Source organism: Ambystoma mexicanum, chromosome 2q (genome assembly GCF_040938575.1).
Source record: "Ambystoma mexicanum isolate Mex_15411 chromosome 2q, UKY_AmexF1_1, whole genome shotgun sequence".
Lineage (NCBI taxonomy): Eukaryota > Metazoa > Chordata > Amphibia > Caudata > Ambystomatidae > Ambystoma > Ambystoma mexicanum.
In genome coordinates this window covers 754,254,076-754,277,707 of record NC_090924.1, presented here as the reverse complement: position 1 = coordinate 754,277,707, position 23,632 = coordinate 754,254,076, and the positions used below count along the sequence as shown (strand labels likewise).

The 23,632-nt window shown below is 45.5% G+C and overlaps 1 protein-coding gene across 4 annotated transcripts in view; it reads left to right on the top strand.

Moving 5' to 3' along the window:
* ESYT2 (extended synaptotagmin 2) overlaps window positions 1-23,632 on the top strand; it is a 1,091,416-nt gene that overhangs the window by 981,513 nt on the left and 86,271 nt on the right. For all 4 annotated transcript variants that reach the window (XM_069647986.1, XM_069647985.1, XM_069647987.1 and 1 more), the window contains one exon: window positions 7,209-7,358. In XM_069647986.1, the coding sequence (XP_069504087.1) occupies window positions 7,209-7,358 (150 nt within the window). The remainder of the gene's footprint in view (window positions 1-7,208; window positions 7,359-23,632) is intronic.

The following is a 23,632-nucleotide window of genomic DNA, read 5'->3' as shown; positions in this document are numbered from 1 at the left end:
CAGGCTCCTAAAGGAAGTTGTTTTGTGCACTTACCTGATGCAGACCATGCTGCAAGATTCAGGCCTCCCTGAGACCTGAAAGGGACTATTTTTTCATTGGGACTATTTTGCCACTCGGGCGTGGCCAGGGAAGGATACTTACAGGAACTACTTTGGGGGCTATTTAAGCCACGCCCAGACAGTAGCTCACGCTTCGCGTTTTTCTGCATCCAAGCAGCTGAACGCTCACCGTGTCTGCTCCTGCATCTGGTCTCCAGCCACGCCTGCCTCGATCCTGGAACACCTGTAACGAAAGAAGAGAAGAGAAAGGTGAAAACCAAGAATTTTATCAAACTTCTTACCTGCATCCGGAACCTTCACGCCAGCGTTCCTGAGAAAAGACTTTCATTTAAAAGCACTGCGTTGCTCGCTACACTCACCTGTCCTCGGGAGTTCTTCTGGCTCCACTGCGACTGTCTGCTCCGGTCGCCACATCTCTGCGCCTAGGGGAGAGAAGAAGAGACAAAAGGTGAGCAGAAGGAACATATGAGGAAAGCCTAATTTTCCGCCATAACACTTACCGGTCTTCTTTTGGTGGACCATTCCTCATTTCGGGTCGGCGCTGCTTCGTTGGCAGGTACCGCACCCCGCCCCTATGGGGAAAGGACAATGGACATTACTGGAGGAATATAAAGACATTAAGAGGGGTCGCCCCCATCGCTAACTCACCTGAGTTTACCATCGGCAATTCAATCCCTCAACGCATCGCCTTCATTCTGCACCTGAAATAAAGGACAGATCACAGGTTAGGAAGACAACAGAAAAGGAGGCTCAACACTTGAACTTTTGTAATCTTCATACTTACGGCGTTCCGCTCGGAAAAGTCAAGTGGATTTTGCCAGCGCCATTCTGAAAACCAGTGAAGTAACTGGACAAACCCGCGCCCCTGCCCCAGAAGCAGGATGGAGAGTTCATCCTTTCAAACCATAAGGTGAGCTTCAACCGGGGATTTCGGAGGAAGTTAGAGAAGAACGAAGTGGGGAAGGGGGGAGCAAGCACACTATTCTGCAGACTGTTAATCCCCTTTCTCATCTGCAGAAGGATATTCCTACGGGCGAGACAAGCAAGATTTGAGGGTCCTGTTCAGTCGGTGTTCCGAGTTCTGCACATCACGCTCGAAGAAGCCACAGCAACCCAGACTAGCCCAGCGCCTCCGTGGGAGTCAGGTGAGCGTTACAAAACTACACACCCTAGATGTGCGTAGGGCGGTCCTTTATTACGTAAACAAGACCAGACCGCTTAGGAAAACAGATCAACTGTTTGTCTCCGTAGCCACAGGCAAGGAGGGAGATCGCGTCTCTTAAGGGTGCCATCTCCAGGTGGATTGTCAACTGTATCCAGTTGTGTTACTCTCTTTCTGACAAAACTTTGCCTTTTACGCCCAGAGCCCACTCGACAAGAGGCATTGGGGCCACTCTGGCTTTCATTGCAAATGTTCCCCTTGACACCATTTGCAAAGCAGCTACTTGGAGCTCTATTCACACTTTTACTCAGCACTACTGCATTGACACCCATTCCAAGACAGATACTCAAGTGGGACAAGCGGTTCTAAGACATTTATTTGCTCATGACCCTTCTCAAATCCCACCTCCTTCTAACACTGCTCGCTAATCTATGCACAGCATGTGATCTAAGCAAATTCCACAAGCCTCAGAAGGGATACATTACTCACCGTAATCGTATTTCTGATGCTTGTATCTGCTTAGATTCACATGCGACCCACCCTTTGGCCCATGGATGCTTGTAGTCTTATCTTATCTATCTTCTATCTGCTTGGATCATCTGTACTCACGCTACTCCTCATGCTACCTCATGTCAGAAAAAATACAATCTGAGGGACCTAGACGCGTGAGGGATCATGGGTACAGGGGACGTCACACTAGGGATAGTATTACTGGCACGCCCTGTGTCAACGCCCATTTTCGAGTTTCAAAAAACAAACTGTAATACTCCGCAGCTTCCACTAGATGTCGGCCTATGCACAGCATGTGAATCTAAGCAGATACAAGCATCAGAAATACGATTACGGTGAGTAATGTATCCCATATATGACACAGTGAACACCAGAACCTCATGTGTTGCCTGCAATTATTGGACCTTCTTCCTCAAAGACCAGTGGGCATTACCATAATCAGCCAAGAGGGGATAACAGTGAGGTAGCAGCTGTAGCTCTGAGGTACACCTGAAGAAAAGGGAGAATTTTTCCATAGAAGCTTCATAGCAAAAAAACCTGCTGGCTACTGCATTGGTCTGAAGTGATACATTGGCATTTAACTGAAAACCCAATTTAAGGACAGACTTCATCATTGGAAGGGGGGGGAGTTGCATACCAGATGGCCAGCCCTAGAGGTCCACTCTGCCACTAACTACCATCACCTCCATCCTGGCAGAATGTAACTTTAGCCGGTGACAAACCCTCCTCCAGTTAACAAATATTACAATGCATGTCTTAAAGCCGGAAAACTCTTGAACTGGCACCCAGACCTGATTGAAATTGACAGGGGTCAGAGTGTCATATTTGGGAATAGACAGGGCTTGCCACTTGGCACAGGTAAAAGTTAAAAAGAAGCACGTGGAGAGTGAAAACCCTTCCTCAGAGATACCAGCCCACCCCTTTTTTTACTTTCCTTTATTTCAAAGGGGGCGGGAGGCATCTTTACTCCTAGTCACCTCTTCATGCACTTATGTCAAGCCTTAGCAAAGGGTTGAGTAATTTCTGAATTGATACAGTGGTTCCTTCTTGTGTATTTTTTGAACATTGAGAATGAATTGGGACTGGGTCCAATACTGATCGACGCAATATCATTGGCATTGATATTAGTCAGGTTAGAAGCTGAGCAGTTTCAATAAGCTGTTTAAGTTCACATGTACCTTTTGGTTTAGCATTGTGCGGGTTGCAGTGCGTGATTTAGTTCTTCCGATTGTATATCAAAGCTCCTTTCAAAGAGCTATGGATCCTGGTTGGGAGGAAAGTAGGGGCACTAATGCTGTTTGAATTGCTAAATCCTTTTGCTTGGGAGATGATAGTGGAGGGAGCTTGCAGTTTAAAAAAAATACCTTTATTTTCTATTAAGAGGCTCCTGCTTCTCCTTCCTCCATAGGCTGGTGTTTTCCCCCCCTAGCCCTCAAGCTGCTTTATGCAACTGCACATGTTGCCAGCTGCAGTATTTCAGATGAATGAAATTCATTTGGAGCCAAGAACAGAAGTTTCAGAAACTGAGCCTCCAAGTTTCACATTGCCAGTATGCCTGCATTTAGCAACAGCTCTCAATTTCGAGATCAAAGCCTGTAAAATGGAGTGTTTAATGAGCACACAGCATGTTGAACAACCTGTCAAAGCAAAGGTATTCTTATCTCTCATACCAGGTGATTGCAACAGTGCTCTGGGATTCTGTGCATGTGTTGACGCTGCCTGACACTGCCCAGAAAGTGTTTTAGTGTCTGCCCGACTTTCCTTAGCCTGTAATAAAATTATTTTATTTTAGTTAAAAAAATGATGACTGGAATAATTGATTGATTGATTTGTTTATTTATAGAGCGCTTTACACCAAAGTGCTGTACAATGGAACAACTCATACAGTGAACAACAATAAAAAATAAACAATGGGAGCAAAATTACATAATTAATCATTCGACAACAAAACAGTGCAAAAAGCAATTAACTGGAGGGGAAGTGGAGAGGGAGTAGGATTGGTGAGGGGGAACAGAGAAGGATGGAACAAGTGAAGAATAGAAAGGTGGGAGAATGAAAAGGGAGTGGGGATAGAGGGGTTAGAAGAGGGAGAGAGGGGGGAGGAAGAGAGAATAGGGAGATCTTCAAGGAGGATCACAATGGTAGTGCTTTAAACAGCACTGTCTGCACCATAAGATACACCGTTTCATCCACTCCTCTGATCCTTATGAGGATGTAGTTTGTGATCTATTGCTTTGGTGCTCATTGGCGTGCTTGTAGCAGTGACTACAGCGGAAGACAAAGAAACTGAAGCACTTTTTCTCACTTATCCTGACTCAGAAGAGTGTTAACACATTTCCCCTGGAGAGTTTTATTTTGTAATGCTCTCTGATGCCAGTGTGAGTTTGTTTTCGCTGCACATGTTGCAGTCGAGGCTTGCCTGTCTCATAACAGCCTCACGGGTTGTTGGTGTGATGAGGTGACCTCAAGGATATCATTGTAAGGTCCTGGGACTGATATCACTAGGTCCTCAAAGTCAACAACAACAGAACAGACATACTTCAAGGACCACTTTCTCAGGAAATTTTGAAGGACCAACCACATGACCAGCACATCTACCAGAATCTCCCATCTCAGAGGGAAAACCTCAAGAGGATCCAGGAAACTCAAATACATATGCAAGGAAAAAAAGACCACAGAGGAATCCTAATCAAACCACAGACTTGCCTTCTCCTCCCAGAAGAGAACAGCCATGATAGAGTAACGGATCTCTCTCATGCTACTCCCATGTTGCCAGCCAGAAGCACAACTCTTACATGTGAATCAATCCAGACACAGAGAGAACTCCACTACTTCGCCACACATTAGGTGGACTTGAGTATTTGAGGGTAACTCATGTTTTCCCTATAGCTAAAGATTTGTTAGAAAGTTTCCTGGAACCAACAAACCCATTTAAACACAGGAAAACATGTATTTCTGTACTCTTGATCCAACAAAAGGACTTCATAACACACAAAATAACCTGCTCAGTTCAGGGGACAGGCAGACTGGACTCCATTATGGTGACATTTTGAAGCCAAAGAGAGAGGGTCAAGACAGCATCACCACTGCATCAGCTTGCAGTTCTACACACAAAAGAAATCCAAATTAGTGGCAGACCTATTTAAAGACGCCTTTACCAGACTCGAGAATAAAAAGCATTCCTTCCACTGAGCATGCTGATCTAGAACATCTGAAGTGTCCAGCCACTGAGGAAGCATCGAATATGCATAAGACCTCTGTAAGGGCCAGCTCCCAGGACAACAGGAAGGAGGAGTGTTGGGGTGCAGACTTGGCTAGTCATGTTACTGGATAACTGCACAAGGAGACAGTCTTTGGGGTGTAGGACATGACCACAAGACGATTAAGGAGGGTGGGGGGGAGAGATTAGTGGAGAGAGAGAACCTGGATAATGAAGGAAGGTGGAGAGAAAGAGAAACCCCGAAGGCTGGAGTAAAGTGGTGAGAAACACAAAGTCCAGACAGTGGAGGAAGATGGGATAGGAGAACACCAACGAGGAAGGAGAAGCAGGTGAGCGGGGGCAGCTCATCCTCAGGGCGAGAATAATGTGAGTGGGGCACCTTACCCTCAGAAAAGGAAGGGTGAGACCTGTGAAAAGTTAGCAGAAATATATGCAGGGGATGCAGGCAAAGGTAAGAAGGCAAGGGAAAAAGCCAAAACCCCAGGCCAAAGAGAGTGTAGGAAGAAAAGGAAGAATCCCTCACCAAAGAGACAATGGGGAGAGAAAAGGCCAAAGCTCTGACAAAGGAAAAGACACAAAGTAAAGGCTGGCGCCCTGAACAGTGTAAAGGAGAGCACGAGCAGTTTACCGATACTTGAAGGCAAGTCATACGAGTAGCATGGGCACCAACCCAGGGAGAGGTGAAGCTAAAAGTGTGATCGAGAACTAACCGCAGGAAGACTATTTCATAGGGTGGGTATCACTCTACAAACCCAGAGAAACTAGCTACTTGTCCTGTTGCCTTTTAACCCTGCAGATCATAGTCTGGATGCCACCGTGGATGGGGTCACATTTTGCCTCTTCATGGACAAGGCTTTGTGCTTTAAAACCATCATGGTAGTGATTTGCGCAGTATATAGGGGCAATATCATAATCTAACATCTTGACAAAGGAAGTAAAGTACATTAAAGCATAATAAAAAGAAACTTAAAAGTGAACAACACGTTTAAGGCAAAGGGCCTCGGTCCATTTGAAATCACTGTGTGAAACTATGAAAGCATGGTAAGAACGATCCTCTCCCTCCACATGGAGGGAGAGACCCCTTTTTTTCTCAATGAATAAGCAGTGAATACCTTGTTAAAAATAACTAATTATTACCCGAATTAACAGACATTCTCACACGTCCATCTCTGTTAATTTTTTGGCATAGAGAAACAGGACCCCATCAACGAACTCCCCCTTTCGTCCTGATGAAGGCCATCCATTTCTCAGCAAAATATATCAGCTCTCAGTTGGCCGAAACACGTCTGTGTCGACATCCTCTCAGTGTTTAGTGTCAACACTGTCAATGTTGTAATTTGGTTTACACTAATATTGTCCTTGTTGAACTAGATCACCTGATCCCAAAATGTTATATGGGACCCTGATGTTTTTCTAGATGTATGTCAGGCCAAAAAGCATGAACTGGAATGTTATTGTATCACGTATGGGTACTGTATCTTCACTATTGTATGTCCTGTTGTAATTTCGTCCCATTACAAGTGTATGCATTGAAGCATTTGGTTACAACTAAAATTCATTTACCTAACCTCAAAAGAATGGCATTCATTGTATGAATTGAATGAATACTGAAGTGTGTTCGTTTCATTTGGTCACCCTGATAATCTGTTGCTATTTTAATTTCTGACCCACCTGGTTAGATCAGGGTTTAGTCAGGAACCCTATTGATTACTAGTCGTGTGCTCAGGCCATTATCCACTCTTGTTATCTCAATATCACATAATTATTGTATTAATTTGATAATGCCACAGCATGTTTTAGTTTCCAGCTACTGTATGACGAATGCTTATAAGTGAACACACCCCAATGCAATTTTGAATATCCTGTACTGATATACCAATATTACAAGACATGTCACTGCATATTCATACATGGATATGGCAACCAAGGGACTGTTAACAAACTGTTTTACTGTATGACCCAATTGAATGTCTGTCTTATTTCCACACCGGCTGGACCCCCATGTTTACTGCTTCCGACATCCGATTAAGTTTGGTTTGCACTCTATAAAACGCTAAAGGTGAAGGAAAATGACTGCACTTTGCAATGGGCATCACAGCTTTTGTTTAAGCCTTGTACAAATATAACCTAATATAATAATTCTTGTGTAAACCTTGGCATTGATCAATCACCTCTTCAGTATTCGTTTTTCCTGGTTAACTGGTGTCTTTGGTGTATCTTTTACTTAAGTGTTCCTTTGTCTCTTTTTTGCTTCAGGTCAAGGACGAGTACCATCAAGCTCCTTTGGGCAATATCAGGATCCCTTTAAAGGAGTTGCTGGCCAGTGAAAACCTCACAAAGAATCAGCGATTTAATCTGAGCAACTCTGGTCCAAATAGCACAATTAAAATGAAGCTTGCACTTCTGGTAATTATTTCTGTTTACAATGAACTTTATGCCATTTCCTGAGGGAATGTTGATATTATGTTAGTAGTGTGGCATTGGTTTTTCAGCTGTGTTAGAAACTTAACATTTAAACACAACACCTGCAGGCTCAGTTGTCTGGCCACGGTTAAGCCATAGACAGGTTTTGGTAACCATGATATAATTAAATGAGGAAACCACAAAGTGTGAGCATTGTTGGCGTGCTTTTCGGGGAGCTGTTGCAAAATTGGCAAATTCAGATTTCTGGCATACAACTCCTGCCAAATGTTGTTGGGGGCCATAGGGAAGTAAGCAGAGGGGTTTTGCTGTCTGTCTTCTTGGGCATGGCATCAACCTGCACCAGCTCACAATGCAGTGAGTCAATTCCAGACATACCCCATTGTGCAGTGAACACCTCTACTCTGGCTATCTTTCTTTTTGACGCCCTGCCCCATAGAACACAGTTGAATGCCACGATAAAATCGATTCAATTTTACAGATAGCTCGTCCACCTTTTCTTTCTCAGTGTCCAGGATGTGTGAGATGTATGGTTTGTCAGAGAATTCTGCTTCCATTTTGACAGTGAGGTGTTTCTGTTGCAGCAGTGTTTTTTATCAACTGTTTGCCATTTTCGTCTTTGACAGCAGTGATAGTTGAATAGGACGTTGTTCTATGTGGTGAGGGGGGATTTCTGTGATGAGGCCTTTTAGAATTCCAATCACACAGTAACAAATGATGTATGTAAGACCTTAAAACAAGTCTAAATTGTTAATTAAACATTTGGTCACGAATGTGCATTTTCAGCTGCATAAATCTGAGTAAGGACTACCTCACATGTTCCCTCTCAGAAATAACCAGCGAAGAACAAATCAATTAGGTGAGACCTTCCCCGCTACCCTGTGCCCCCCCTCAGAAATCCAGCCATCCCTCCACCCACCCCTTTTGGCCCTTTGATGGAAAAATATATATATGCCAAGGTATTTATTAACTTGCCTGGTACATATGGCATCCGATCAGTGGCATGTGCATTTCTCTTTATGGGGAAGGATATTATTGCAATAGTCATTGGAGCCAATTCGAGATTATTCTCTTCTTTCTCTCGCTCACCTCCTCATCCTTCTGGAGTTTACAGTGGAAACCTTAGTCCATTGGGAGGAGGCTGAGCTCACAATTGTCCTTTCTGCCACATAAAGAAAATGTCATGATGGTGTAAGGCCTAATTTGCCCTATGCTAAGGTGGGATTTCCCTATCTAAAGAAACAAAGGATAGTCTGTGTTAACTGAAAAGTCTGTCTGTGTCCAATACCTATGCCTGCCCTCACAACTAAGACAAAACAATATGTAGGGATGTCACCCATGAACTAAACAGTATTCCAAAGTAAAGTTCTGAGCTATTTCCAGCTCAGCTTTACTCTTCAACCTCTCTTCCTCAAATGTCAATAGGTTCACTGCAGTGTTCAATTTACCGTCTTTTGGACTTAAAATAATAAAGTTCCACACCTTTGTAAATGTCGGGATGCCCTTCCACAAGTTCAATATCAAAAGATGTCCCAAAAAGAAGTATCTTGAAGCTTTGTCTTTAGAGTGAGTTTCAACAATTGTTTACAGCTCAGGGTTCCCTTAGCCCAAGTCTTATTTACACCAATGGTAGATTTTCTTTTGACACAATAGCAAACTTCCTTGTTAGCTTATAAGGGGTCTCTGGTCTTGGCGAAATTTGTTGAGACTAAACGGTCCACCCTTTCACAGGTCACGCAACCAGGAACTTCAAGTTCTCTTTGTTAACTGTGCAGCTAAGCAAGTGGTTTCTCAAATGCTGCTCCACAACAAGCACTTCAACTCTGCATTCAACTTAATTTCCTATTTTCTTTGTTTATAGTTCAATATTAGCAGTTTTGTTATTTGCATTCAGTTTGGTATTCAAAGTTGGCAGTTGTGTTGTTTCATTCAATTCAACATTCAAAATGAGTAGTTTTGCCTTTTCTTTCACTTTGGTATTCAATATGTGCAGTTTTGCTTATTTCGTTCAGTTCGGTATCCAATAAATGCAGCTTTGCTTGTTTCATTCAGTTTGGTATTCCCTAAATGCAGTTTTGCTTAGTTCATTCATTTCAGTATTGAATATATGAGAAGGTTTCTTACTTTCGTGGACTGTTACTCTATTCACGCCCTCTTGGAATGCACATGTAGTTCCAGTGTCCCTGACACTTACCAGGACCCGGCAGCTCCTCTTAGTGACTTCTCCCAAGCGGGAAAGCCTGTTTTCTGGTTGTTTCATTGTGCACACATCAGCCTCCGTGCTCAGCTCCAGCTTGCCTGCCTTGCCTTTCAAGGGTTCCCCGTCCTGCACAGTCCCATCAGCGCGACTCCCGGGATCTTTGTCAGCGTCTCAGCGTCATGGCTTCTCGCTCGGCTTCTTGCTCTCCAAAACGGCCCTGGGTATAAAAATGATCTCTGCCCAAGTTTCCCAGGTGTCGCCTTGTGTTGCTGCTTCCTCTTCCCCTGCTGCTCTCATGTGCTTCTGCATTCCACCTTTTATGTACCTGTGGTCCTTCAATGAGCTGCAGGTGTGTTCCCTCAATTAATGATTTCTTACTCTGATTAAACGTGCATGCCAGTACCAAAGTGGTGAAAGTAAGTGGTGTGCATTACTGTGTTGCTCCTTCCTTGTCTCGGGTACCTGAAGAAGGGACGGGGTCCCGAGACCACCCCCTCCGCCCTCCTAAATTCATGACGAGACGAAAGGCCAGAAATGCCTGCAGCCACCCATCATATTTCGGACTAATCCCAAGTGCACCAATGATTGACAAGTATGCTGAAAGGTATCCTCTCAGCCAGCCATACAGGCCGAATCCGGTACACATCTTCACAGGTATAGGAGAAGAAACAGAGATTGTTGTAACGCTCACCTGACTCCCACGGAGGCGCCGGCCTGGTTTGAGCTGCTGTGACCTCTTCTAAAGTGATGCGCAGGACTCGGAAGACAGACTGGACCAGACCCCCACATCTTGCTTGTCTGGCTCGCAGAGGTATCCTTCTGTAGGTGGAAATAGGGGATTAGCCGTCTGCGGGGTAATGCGTCGGCCTCCCACTTCCCCCTCTCACCCTCCTCAAAACCCTTCTGCAATCCCCCTTGGCGTCTCACCTTAGGGTCTGGAAGGACGAGCTCTCCATCCTGCTTCTGATGCAGGGGCGCATTGATAACCAGTTACTTCACTGGATCTCGGATTGGTAAGGGTTCAAGTTCGCTTGACTTTTCCGGTAAGATGCCGTAAGTATACTGTTGTAAAGTTCAAGCCTTAATTGACGATTGTCTGTTTACTCTTTTTCAGGTGCTGAGTGAAGATGCCGAGTTGAGGAATGGAATCGCCGAAGGTAAACTCTGATGAGTCTTTGATGGGTGGTTCCCTAGTGTCCTTGCATTCACCCACTAATGCTTGTGTCTTTTTTCCCCATAGGGGCCGGGGTACAGCAGAGCCGAAGAAGCGGCGCCGACCCGAAGTGAGGAGAGATTGTTCCAACAGTAATCAGGTAAGTATTATGGTGGAAAATCAGGCCTTCCTCAATCTGTTCCCTAGCTCACCTTTGTTCTTCTCTTTTCTCCCTTAGGCGCGGAAATGCAGAGGATGGTCCTGATGGTCGCTGATGGGCACGAAGACGCCTCGTGAAGGTGAGTGGAACGAGGCGCTGCAGCGAGCAATGCGATGTGCTTTTAAAATGAATGACTTCCCTTTAGGATCGTCGGTGTGATGGATCCGGATTTCGGATAAAAGCAGGTAATGTTCTTATTTCACCTTTTCTCTTCTCTTCTTCCTTTACAGGTGTCCCAGGATGCAGACGGGCGTGGCTGGAGTCAGGATGCAGGAGCAGACACGGTGAGCGTCCAGCTGCTAGGTGCAGAACTACGTGAAGCACGTGTGGCAGTCCGGGCGTGGTTTAAATAGCCTTGGAAGAAGTTCCAGGTAAGTATTCTTCCACGTTCCCCACCCAAGTAAAATAGTTCCTTTAATAAAGTAGTCCCTCCTAAGCCTCATTTGGCTTGAGGCTTTATGCAGCATGGTCTGCGTCAGGTAAGAGCACCAAACACCTTCTTTTATGAGCCTGGCGCCTTTGGCGCCAGGACTGATGTCCAATATGAGCCTGGCGCCAAAGGCGCCAGGACAAAGTCCAAAGAGCCCCTATTAGGGGCCGCTGGGTTTTTTCCCGAGGGCATGATGCCTGCTTCCGGGGGTGCTTGGCCTGTCCTGGTGCTCTGGGGGTAGGCATCATGACAATTGTGGATGGAAATACCCTCATGGACTGTTTCCACTAATGCAGAAGTCATCATGCTGACGTCACTAGTGACACCATGACGTAGCAGCATTCGACATGAAGCACATGCAGTCCTGCACTGCACTACATCACACAAACACACACTCGTATACATGAAGAACATAAGTGCACAGTTCTATAGCTAGAGAACAGATACATATACATACTTTCATTGCTTTTGTAATTACCCAAATGCAGTAACGCAGAACCGCAAGGCATAAAAGATCCTGAGCAAGCTTACAGATGCATAACGCGAATAACCCTATGGGATTACAGGAATATATATGGGGCCAAGGGTGACTAACATATAGAGGACGTAGCATAACATGGACAATGTAGAAACTGCATTATAAGGTTTAGGAAAATTACAGCAGGCTTGAAGCCACTGAACATGAGACGAGCCGAGCTGACACAGAAAGACGTACAGAAAGGCCCACAGCCAAGGTCAGAGATACGAGGACACATTACAATCTCCAGATGACAAGGGGAATAGCTGCAGAAAAACTATATAAATCCTCCTAATTGTGAGCTGCAGAGCTCAATTTTGTGGTCTCTAAACATGTGGTACAGCCAAATGCGACAATGGACAGTCTTCCATGGTGAGAAAGAGGAGCCGATCCCAGCAAGCCAGACGCAGACTGCAACAAGTGTTGCAACGTAAGGAGAATGTTCTCATAGGTAAGGGTGGTACACACAAGTTACAATAGAGATACATAATCGTTTACATTACCTTGAAGAGGTGCACTGTAAGCTGAGTACTCGATCGAGTCCCAGGCCTTGGGGAGGGGGGGCGTCAGCTCTAAACAATCACAGTTTAGTATTCCAGGGGTGGATGGCAAAGGGCAAGAACCAATGGTAAGCCCACTACTCTGAAACAATGTAATGGATAGTTTCTTGGATAGTCAGGCCAGCCACCTGACATGCGTGGACCAGTAGAATAACACCTATAGGGTCCCCTATAGGTAGTAAAGACTCTCAATACCCAATCCATCATGCTGATAGGTTTTTATGGGAAGGGCCCAAGTGATGATGTCAGAGTGATACAAAACCGACCTGCGCGCTGTGCAGCATTGAGATGTACCAGAATCTTCCTGTGTTCTTGAATTGATCCCTGTTGGTTTTATTTGCAATAAACCGCAGTTTGTTCTTGCCATTGACTGAGTACTCCATTTGTTCTGGGGAGGGTGTTGGGCCCTCCAAATCCGCAGACCCCCAGCCAGACTCTGGCATACCTGGGAGTCCCTCCCAACATACCCCAAAAGGGGAACAAAGGGGAAGTGCTCCACAATGACCCCTAAAGGTTGCGGTAGGGTTAGGCTGGTTGTCACGAGGATAAGGGAGATACCATGTCTTATCTAAAGGTGCCTCACTCCCAATCCCCAAGGACCCTCCACCCAGGTGATCCTACCTTGCTTGTCCACCCCAGGAGCATGATCCGATAGCGATGGCCTTTCCCTGGCCACCAGCGTAGGCGATCCAAGGGGAGTAGGAGAGAGAATATCCTCAGGTTTCTACTGTACACGGGTGCTGGTGATAGAAAGCTGTTCGCGCTTCCAGCAACAGTGGTGCTGGCATCGTTGTTTGGGCGTCCTTCCCACCACAATGCACATGCGGTCATGAAACCCCCGAGTACATGGTTTCTCTCTTCCCCTTTACAACAATTTCTTCGCTGTTGCATACGCCATGCACTTTTGAGATAGTCTTTCCCCAGTTCCAGATGGGATTATCTGAGAGGTCAACTGAGGTTTCCCAGGATAGGGGAATCATTTCGGATAGTGTTCTTGAATAAAGAAGGATTTAAATGTTCTTTGAAAGTCGAGAAGTCAGTGCAGATGATTACTTCTTCTGGGAGACTGGGTACAATGGCAGTTTCTATAGTCGTGGGTTTGTTTCTTACGCTTAATAGTAGAGGGACCTTGGGACAAGTTTCTACATCACTGTGTACACATGTAATTCTGATGGCTTGGTTGCCCTGGAGATCTTCAGGGTACATTAGGTCTGCTCTCACGGTCATTTGTTTACTGCAGGAATTGATATGTATTGACGTGTATCCTCTCATGGGTTCAGAAAGATTGAGGGGTCCGATAACATACTTCCGCCTTATGGGGGGGATCTTCTTCCTCTTCTTTCATACCCCACTGCTGTGCGCCTACCCAGCCTATTTCCATAGGTTCTTCTGAATTGTCTTTAGGACCTAATCTGGCAATATGTCCTATCTCTCCGCAAGAGAAGCAAATGATGGAAAGAAACAAGGGGGGTTTTGCTCTCCCTGTTTCTTCTCTAGTGGGTTGTCTTATTTAAGTCAGGGGCATGGAAGTTTTTTTTTTTTAGGAATAATCGTTAATCTGTACTTCTCGAATAGGGGTTCTCTCGACCCTATGTATTTCTTCATAAGACAAACTTCTGGGGGATATTTTCACATCCTTTTTCTGATCTGCCCCTTTTCCCATGTGTCTCAAATACTTGGATATCTCCAAATGTGGTTGGACAACCTGTATAGCAGTCTCTAATGAGAGCTGAAGCTGCTGTCATATCCCACTTTGTAGAGAGGAAGGTAGAGCATTTATAAATTGTTCTAAAGCTAGGGCTTCTAAAACCTCTGGTAGGGTTTTCCTTCCCAATCACTGTTTCGGAATGTGTTGCACTCGGCCTGCTAATTCTAGGGGACTTGTGCTTTGTAGCATTTGAATGTCCCAAAATTTTAGCAGATAAAAAGCTTCAGTCTGTCCCACCCGTTCGAATAGGGCCCTCTTTGTTGGGAAACAGGGTTTTCTCCTCTGGGTTTATAGTTTGGTATGACGCCTGTAACTCTCCTTTTAACAAAGGGGCCAAATGACAGACTTTTAAGCCATCGGCCCACTAGAACTGGGTGGTGATTTATTCAGAGTTAATAAAGAATTCCCCCAAGTCTTTCCCCTCCTGATATGGTTGAAGTACGCCATGGAGTACTATCTGGTGGGATTGACCTGCTTGTATTTGGTCAAGACCCGCTTGTATATGTTTATCCACTTGGACCTGGTGATCTACGATCTGCCCGAGGATGGATTAAAGCATAATCATCTCAACGTCTGGACTCTCTGGGCATGAGGAAGCTTCTGAGTAAGCACTTCCTAGTTCTGACTTCCACTCTTCTGAGTCTTCCAAGAGTTTGGAATTAGAGGCAGTAGCCTTTGATGTTTCAGTAATGGCAGGGTTGGTTTTACTTCCCAAACATGGCTTAGTATCCAAATTTCCTTTGGGTGCGAACTTATCAATGAGTGTTGCCGTAAACCTTTTTATCTGCTGTTTTTGACACTTAATCGGGCGACTAGCAGGAAGATAGAGACGGACAATTCGGAATTATCTTTAATGAAATTATAAAAATAAAGCTGATCTTTCCGTATTACAAGAGGGATCACCCTGCCTATCTAAAGGAACTAAAGGCGCGTGTCAGTTGTCAGGAAGACTAAAGTAAAAATGTCCTCTGTCCAACCTAGCTCTGCCTGTCCCTACCAGTGTATGTATATATATATATATATATCTCTTAATTAAATAGGCCAAGAGAATGTCTTTCTTCCCCTGGTCTTTTCTTCTCTTTATGTATAGGTTTCTCCTTGGTACAGATATTTCTTAACGTAATCTTCTTGGATAGTCTCTTTGATCAACACTTGTAGCTCTTCCTGAGGGCTTGAGTTTTCTGTGATATAATTGGAATATCTTCCCTTTAGATATGTTCTCGCACTCTTGCCTAAACTTGCAGACTCTTCCCAGTCTTTTATTTCAGGCTTTCCTAATTTGGGTTTGTCTTGATCCCTTGTTAGCTCTTCCTTGTCATGGATTCTCTTTCTTAGGTTGTCTCCTCTTTTATCTTGTTCACTTGATAATCTTATTTCCTGTCTCTTATTTCCTGTGTCTCTATGTTGGGCTTTCTCTAGACTACAACTCTGAAGGCATTAGGGTATCGCCCCTTCCTCCCAGGGGACTTGTTTCCAGTCTCTGTTTGTTCCCCACCCGGGATGGTTAGATCCTGCCTTAATAGGTTTTTCATGTCACTTGTTAGCTGGTCTTTCTAGTATCAGCTCGCCCTCAGGATTGGAACGAGTTTTCTCTTCATATACTATTGGTCTTCCTTGACCGGGTTGTTCGTTACTTTCTTTTTCGGGTTTCCACTAATCAAATTATACAGTGTTGGGTTTATTGTCTCGTCCTTAGGACTGGGACGTGGTTCTTCAAACATATGATCCCCTTGCGGCCTCCCACATCTCTTGGTTCCCCCAGTTCCTCTGTGTATCCAGGGGAAGGTTACAGGGCTTGTATCTCACTTGTGCAGCGCTTTTTGGTATCTCGTTCTCGCTCTTCACTCTTTTGCTGGTGTCCCATTCTCGGCTTCTCTTTGGGTAATGATAGGAAGCTGTTCACGCTTCCAGCAATGGTGGTGCTGGCATCGTTGTTTGGGCATACTGCCCACCATGATGCAGATGTGGGAATGCCACCACCGGGTACATGGTTTCTCTCTTCCTCTTCACAGTGATTTCTTCAGTGTTGTATACGCCAGGCCTCCAGTATCCCACACTGGTGTTCTTCATTCGCTCTAAAGTCTCGGTATCCACAATCTGTCTCGGGTCCAACTCCACCAGGTGTGATGATGTCAGGGGGCATTCCCTACGTACAATACTCTTCTCCGACTCGTCCCAGGTAAATGCACATCTCCCCTTAAAAAGACATCTACTTTTTCATATTGGTTCCTTTTCTTGTAGCATTGCCTTTAGCCTAACGTAAAGATGCCACATTCTTCCTTATAGCAAACAGTCCCATATATTCAGTTGTGGTCAGTGGTCTAGGGAGATCCTCAAATGGACCGGAGTGCTTGTCCCCAAAGGTGGAATCTCTCCCAGTGAGGTCCCACTCGCCTCGACCCCTAGGGGAGGGTCTTGTATAAAAGACTCACCTCCCTAGCCTCAAAGGGGGCAGCACCCCTTAGGGAGCAGGGATGAATACCTCTGATTCATTACACCTGCCATGTGAAGGCTAAGACTTTAATGATTTGTTGGGTTGGCAAGCTATTCACTGTGTATTTATTTTACTTTAATTTTAAGACTTTTGTTGCGACGGATTCAGTTGCATTTGTTGAGTTGTCTATGCAGCACAGATGGGGCCTTATTTATTAACGTGGTATAGTTAAGAAAGAGTAGGATACCCAGGCTCTCACCATTTAACCAAGGGGCATCACGCAGTCAGAACTGCTAATTCTATAGATCATTGATGTAGTCAAATGAGTAGTGTGGTGATTGCACATAAATAGCAAAACCCCTTTTGCACCATGAACGACCTGAAGGTTTCATCTCCTAACTGTTGGAAAAGTATTGGGATATATGTTCTTGATGGCAACTCACAAAGGTCCTGGCATGTTAAAGGATCTTAAAGTATTCTACAGCATTGTTGACGGCACACTAGCAAAAGCTGTCTTGAGGTAAAGAATTAAGATAAATGCTTGTTTATTGTTGATGACAGGCATTTAAAGCAGAAGCTACAGCCGGAAGCTTGCTCTATTGTCCCAATACTCTTTTCCGCGACAACTCTAAGCAATGGTGCATAATCGTTCTGTATAACGTTTCCAAACTATTGATTAATGATATTGGATGACAGTTCCCTAGGTAATCTCTTGCCCCTTTCTTGAAAAGGGGAATGAGTTCTGCACCATGCCAAGGAGGTGCTTTAGGATGCAATTCATCCATCACTTTAAAGCAACAAGTAAGGCATCCAAACTTAATTGTTCATGTTTCAATAACTCCTTTCCTGCCTCCTGGGAATCGATTTTGTCAAAAAATGGTTAATGACCAGTGCCCTGGGTGGTCCTCACTGATGAAGAATCTTTAATAGTTATATACTGCCCCCTGGCCTGTTAAAGGCTACTTAAGAGATTAAACTGCCAATCATCCTTGAAGCTTGCATCCAAAGGTGCTGAAGAATTTCTGCACTCTTGCTTGACATGCTGCTAGAAAATATGCTCGTTTTCCTGTCTATAGCAGTTTGGAGAGCCGCTCATTTCGTACGTGTACTCTTTTATTGACTTTTTTTTAAAAACGAATGTCTTTTTTTCATTAGCTCTCATAGCTCATTCCCAACTCCATCCATAGGTTTCCTCAGGAGCCACACCAATGTAAGTTTGGCCCTTTTGCAATCCTCATCAAAGCAGGACCCCACCACCTCCCAATGAGATGTTTCAAAGTAGTGGGGCAGGACATGGTTACGTGTGGGATTACTAAGTTTACCAAAATGTTGTCGATTACAAGGAGCTGTGACTGAGGGTTTGGAGTAGTATCCACCAGTACTCTACGGAGAAGTGACAGACTTTTGTAAAATGGGCGGTTAACCACATTGTGATCCAAGCAAGCCAACTTCAATCGTTTACAACTGTAATAGACCACTAACTCCACACTTTCATTGCTGAGCCCTCTATTTGAGCCCTCTTCAATTTGGATAATGTTTTTGGAGTTAAGAGCGCCATGATCACTTTCCAATCTTGTGTGGTCTACTAAATCATAGACCATATCCCAGATAGAGGAGGTAAACCAAGATCACTATATCTGTGGCCAGTGCTAAACATGGGATGAGCTAGGGTGTCACCTAGTAGCCTGCCATTACAAGCCCAATGCCCAACTTTATCAAAAGGGGAGCCTATTGTTAGTTGTTGGTTTGTTGACTCTTGTTTATACCAGAGGTGGAGGACTTGTAAGATTAGGTCTAGCATATGTACACCCGGTATCCATATTGGTTACATTAGCATTTATATTAATATCAAGCCATAACAAGAGCCCCCTGCGTCGCCTTCAGCCTCCTTTAATAGCAGGGACATGAAAAGTGGACTGTGTGTACTTAAAAATAGGGATCGGTCTCCTGGAAGCAGATGGTCTGAACTTCCTACAGGAATAATTGTCAGTCTATGCTCAAGATTTTGATGAACATGCCACATTTCATCCAAGACGAAACGTTTAACAACTTACTGGCAACTCAGTGCACAGCAGTGTTGCTAATCCTACCAAGGGTAGTGGGGGTGGGAAATATAATTCAGAGACATTCCAATCAAATCCACTAAGGGCCACCCTCCTTATGACGGTAAGGTGCTACGGTGTATTGGTCCAAAGCAAGCTGGTTTTCAGGGGTCTAATCAATCCTTTGCCTTCTGAGGTCATATCCAGAGTGCTTTGTCTGCAGGAATTGTGGAAGTGGCAGGAGTTTTCTGGAGCCCTTGCAGCATACAAGATGGTGGAACCACTCTCTTGGCCTACAACTCTCCTCTGGGCTACTCTAACTCCACCCCTTTCCTATGTCTGCCTACTTCAAAAGGTCTCCAGTAACTAGCACACTGGTATGAGAGTGTCCATTTGATGTCGGGACTGTCTTTGAAGCACCAGCTTCCAGAGTATCGCTCCCAGGGAGGATTCATGTGTGGCCTGTAGGAAGGTGTCTACCTTCCTCAGCGGGATGAGAGGGACAGCTTCCTGGGTAGGGTCCCTCATTTTTGTTGTGGGTAACATTTGTCCAGATAGCCAATACACACCAGCTCCATCATAGGTGCGTCACTCAGACAAGCGTACACTAACATAACCTCCATGGATTGCATTCTCCTACAGATTCCTCATCTGAAAGATCTCCCTTCCAGCGTCGACTGCTCTGAAACGTCTTGTCAGGGGGTGTTGTGTGGCTCAGTGTCGACCATTGGCTCACTCATAACTCAACTGCGTCACTCCTCGACTCTAGACGTGATGTTGGCAGTATATGCATGGTGCCACTATATCCCCACAGCTCAGTTCCTTGTTTTATCGCATTCAACACGCTGTTTCAGAACGCAATTTCTCTTTGAGACCTTTTTTCCAATCAATGGCAAGATGTCGGGCGCTAAAACCTCACGTTTCGAACGTTGTCAGGACTGCATCTTGAATATGTCCATCATGGACCTGCACAGTGTTTGCGTGTGGTGTCTTGGGATAAAACAAGACATTGTTAACAAATGAAACTGAGGCGATCAGGGAACAATTGGCGAAGCTAGCCCTCGGATGGTCTCTGTCGAAGTCTCCTGTGCAATGGAGTGTCAGCTTATCGGGCCCCGACAAGGAAGGCTCTATGCCCGAGATGGAGGATGGGCACTGTAATAAAAACAAAAGTGCTCATGCTCACGAAGCAAGTCGCACCACTCCTTGTCCTCCTTCAAGAAAAAGAAACTACGCCAGCTTAGACACGACTCCTGTTCATCAGAGGAGCGGGGAAAGCCGTTCTCGACTATCGGTGCCTGGAGAGAAGAGTGGGAGGTGTTAAAAAAACAGATGGTTTAACTCTTTAAAAAAGCAATGACGGGATGGCATTGGCCTAGATTGCACAGGCAGTCCAGGCACCAGTTGCACCCAGAAGTTCCAGTGCCAAGGTGACCGCATCAGGTCCCATGCGCTCAAGCTCTACCTCGATGAACACGGAGCCGTCAGCGGCGCTGATAGCCCTCGAGTTATAGCCATCGAGAGTCCTTTTCGGAACGGTTTCATCGACATCAGCGGTCGACTGGCTATTTGCCCCAGAGTTGAGATTGGAGTTCTTCGACTCTGAGGTCGCTCGTCAACAAAGAAGGTGGATCTTGTCCCTTTTGGTATGAAGTTGATGAGTGCGGACGTTGGTCAAGTCAACTTCTTTATGGATGAGGCCAACTTACTGACCCTGGCTGAAGGTCTGTATGAGGCAAGTGGGCTTCACACCCCACCTAACCTTGCCCTGTAGCAGGCATCCCCTTATGGACACCCCAATGCCCCAGTACAGAAAGACAGTAGGTATTGCGACGAATCGGGACTACATGTCACTTCTACCCAAGGAGCAGCCACCCTCTTTGAGGCTAGGGAGGTGATCCTACTGGGCAAGACCTTCCCTAGGGTTCTGGGGCTAAATGGGACCTCACTTGGAGTGACTCCTCCCTCATGGGACAAAGACTCCCATTTCCAAAGGGGAACTCCGTATGCAGGACACTTTAACTAAATACATGGGACTGCCTTCCATCCAAAATATTGTGTCCTCCTTCTGTTCGGTTGTAGGTAATGTGGAAACCAACATGTTATCTGAAAATTAAGAAGAAATGGCTATGAAAATGGGACGAGGAGCCCCAAACATCAGAGGAGCCCCCTGACATCACAACGCCAAGAAGAGGTGAAGCTGAGTGCAGCCATGGAGCCGGCGCTAGTCCGAGAAGCAGGGAAGGAAAAGGGAGATGCCAGAGGGCCGGTGCAGCAGACAGCTAGAGAACTGTTTTCTGGGTGGTATCTGAGGAACCGGCGGAAGATGTGGTGTGACCATGGATGGGCCATGGTAGGCCTAAAGCCCTCCTAACTACGCTGAAACCTTGGTGATATGAAGCGAGGAAAGCTTCCATCCGCCACCATTCAGGAAATGCAGCGGGCTAGAGAGAAGCCGAGTCCGGAGCAACCGAGAAGCGAAAGCAAAGAGGAAATTGACCTACCCAAGCTCGAGCCGATTCCTGCCAAGTCACCCAAGGCTGATGCAGGTACCGGGTGTGCTGGAGGAGCGGGCGGCCGGCCGATCGCCGAGAGGATGAATAATTAAGCAAAAAGACTATGATTGTGATACATGTATTAACAGAATAACGAGTGAGCATAAACAGATATCTGAGGAGATATTAAAAACCCTAAAGCAGGAAAAGGGTTGTGAAACAATAAGAAAGTGGAGTTAACTATCTTGGAGAAGAGAGAAAACACGGAGAAGTGATTTCAAGTGAGGCAATTGTTAAAGAATGGGAAGACCCCTGTGATAAAAGTTGTGAAGTTTATTGTGAGTTAGGAGTACAAAGTGAAGTACACCAAGAAAGAAGGAACTTGGTAAAGTCATCTCAGAGGCGGGGAACTTTCAAAACGAATAAGTCAGAGGAACAACCCAGGACTATGTTCAAGCAAACACTATTAAGGGTTGTTTGCTCAGGAAAATATGACCCAACAACAGTTGGGAAGATCTGCAGGAGCTCATGAAAGAGACATTTCAGGAGAACATTATAAGGAGTATTTTTGTTAAACAAAAGACATTTAGACATTTAGATGTTAGACTTGTAAGAAACCAGAAGACCCTGGGAGAAGCTGCAAGACATAAAGGGAAATGGGAGGCCACCAGAAGAGAGAGATTCTTTTGGGGCCATTTAAGGTAGTATTATTAGTGGTGGGGTCAGATAGGGCTAGGTTTGGACTGAGGACATTGATTCTCGACTTCCAGATGACAGACAAGCACCTTAGTTTAATTTAGTTAGGTAGGGAATTCCCCTATAGCAATAGGGCAAGCTAGGCCTTTTCTGTTATTTAAAATAATGTACTTAAAAATGTCTGTGTTGTCTGATGACTCCTTCCAATCTGCCACAGTACCCTGGCCAACACTTCTAGCTAACAGAAATCCTGGACAAAGGCCCACAGACAGAGAGAACATTGCTCTTTAATATGGCCATATTTTACCCCATTGGCAAGTTGTCACAGAAACCATGCACCACGCCAGCCACGGATGACGAACTGACCCAAAGATATAAGCTACCCAGAGAGGATTTGCCCTTCCTTTTGGCTCACCCTACTCCAGAAGGGTTGGTGGTCTAAGCCGCTACAGTAATCTTATGGTCCACAACATCCACCTCCAACTGCCTGCGGACAGAGTCCCAAGAAGACTGTTTTCGTCAGTAAGCATGTCTCTAAAGGCAATCGACGCCACCTGTGCCTTCGCTGAATATTCTCACGCTTTAGAAAACCATAGATGAGATGGCTGATCATCTCCCAGCAGGGGAGATGAGAGATGTTATGTAATTGTCTTTCACCAATCCTATGGTCCCAATGTGCTGATGGTTATTGATGTAAAGGAAGTGGCTTGTCAGGCTCTACAGGCAGGTCTCGACGCTGCAGGCCATCTATGCTGAGGTGGGCGGCATACCCGCACAGCTCAGGTTTCTCACCTAACGTTCAAGCCAACCTCCTAAATATGGTATTTGACGGCGAACACCTGTATTGGCCAAAAGCTGACAAATCATTCGAAAAAATTAGAGTCAAAACTGGCTAGCGGTACAGCAGCCTGCCAAACAGTCCTTCGACTTCTCCTCTAGAGGCAAGCATACAGGTGCTACGTTCCCTTTGGAAGGAAAGCACAACTGCTGCAGGCCACGAAGGGCCAGAGGCTTTCTTTCACCCCGATTGGGGTACAAGGGCCTCTAAGGGCCAGCGGACTTCATCAGCGGTGGCGGCAGTGCCTGCTTAGCTGCTTTGAGTTATTACCACACATTCCACCGGTTGGAGGGAAGATCTTTCGAGCGCTGAGACAGGTGGAAGGGGATAACTCAGACGCCCAAGCTTTGTAATTTGTCAGCTGAGGATACCGTCTGCCCTTTTAAAAGACCTCCAGACAGACTACCCTCTTCCCCTCCCCAGCAGCCGCAGCAGGAGCTCCAAGAGGAACTGAGAGCCCTGCTGTTAAAGGGTGAAGTGGAAGAGGTACCACCAGAGGAGAGAGGATCAGGCTGGTATTCTCGTTATTTCCTCTTACTCAAGAAAGGAGGCGGAATCAGTCCCATTCTTGACCTCTGGAACTTGAACAGGTTCCTGGGGAAGGACAAGTTTAGAATGGTGACGTTGAAAGAGATTTTGCAGGCTCTGCAGTTCCAGGACTGGTTTGTGTCACTGGATCTTCAGGACGCTTATTTCCGATGCATCAAAAGCACATCGGTTCCTGAGATTTATTATCGGGGACACTCGCTGTCAGTTCAGAGTCTCCCCTTTGGCGTAACCTTTGCGCCCAGGGTTTTCACCAAGTTAGTGGCAGTGGTGGTGGTGTGGCGCACCTCAGGAGATCTGCTGTCCTTATTCCTTTACCTGAACGGATGCTTTATCTGAGGACAGTCCCTAGGACAGGGGTCGACGCAGCTCGAGGAAACTTGTTCCCTGCTTCACAGTTTGGGTTTCTCACTAAACTTC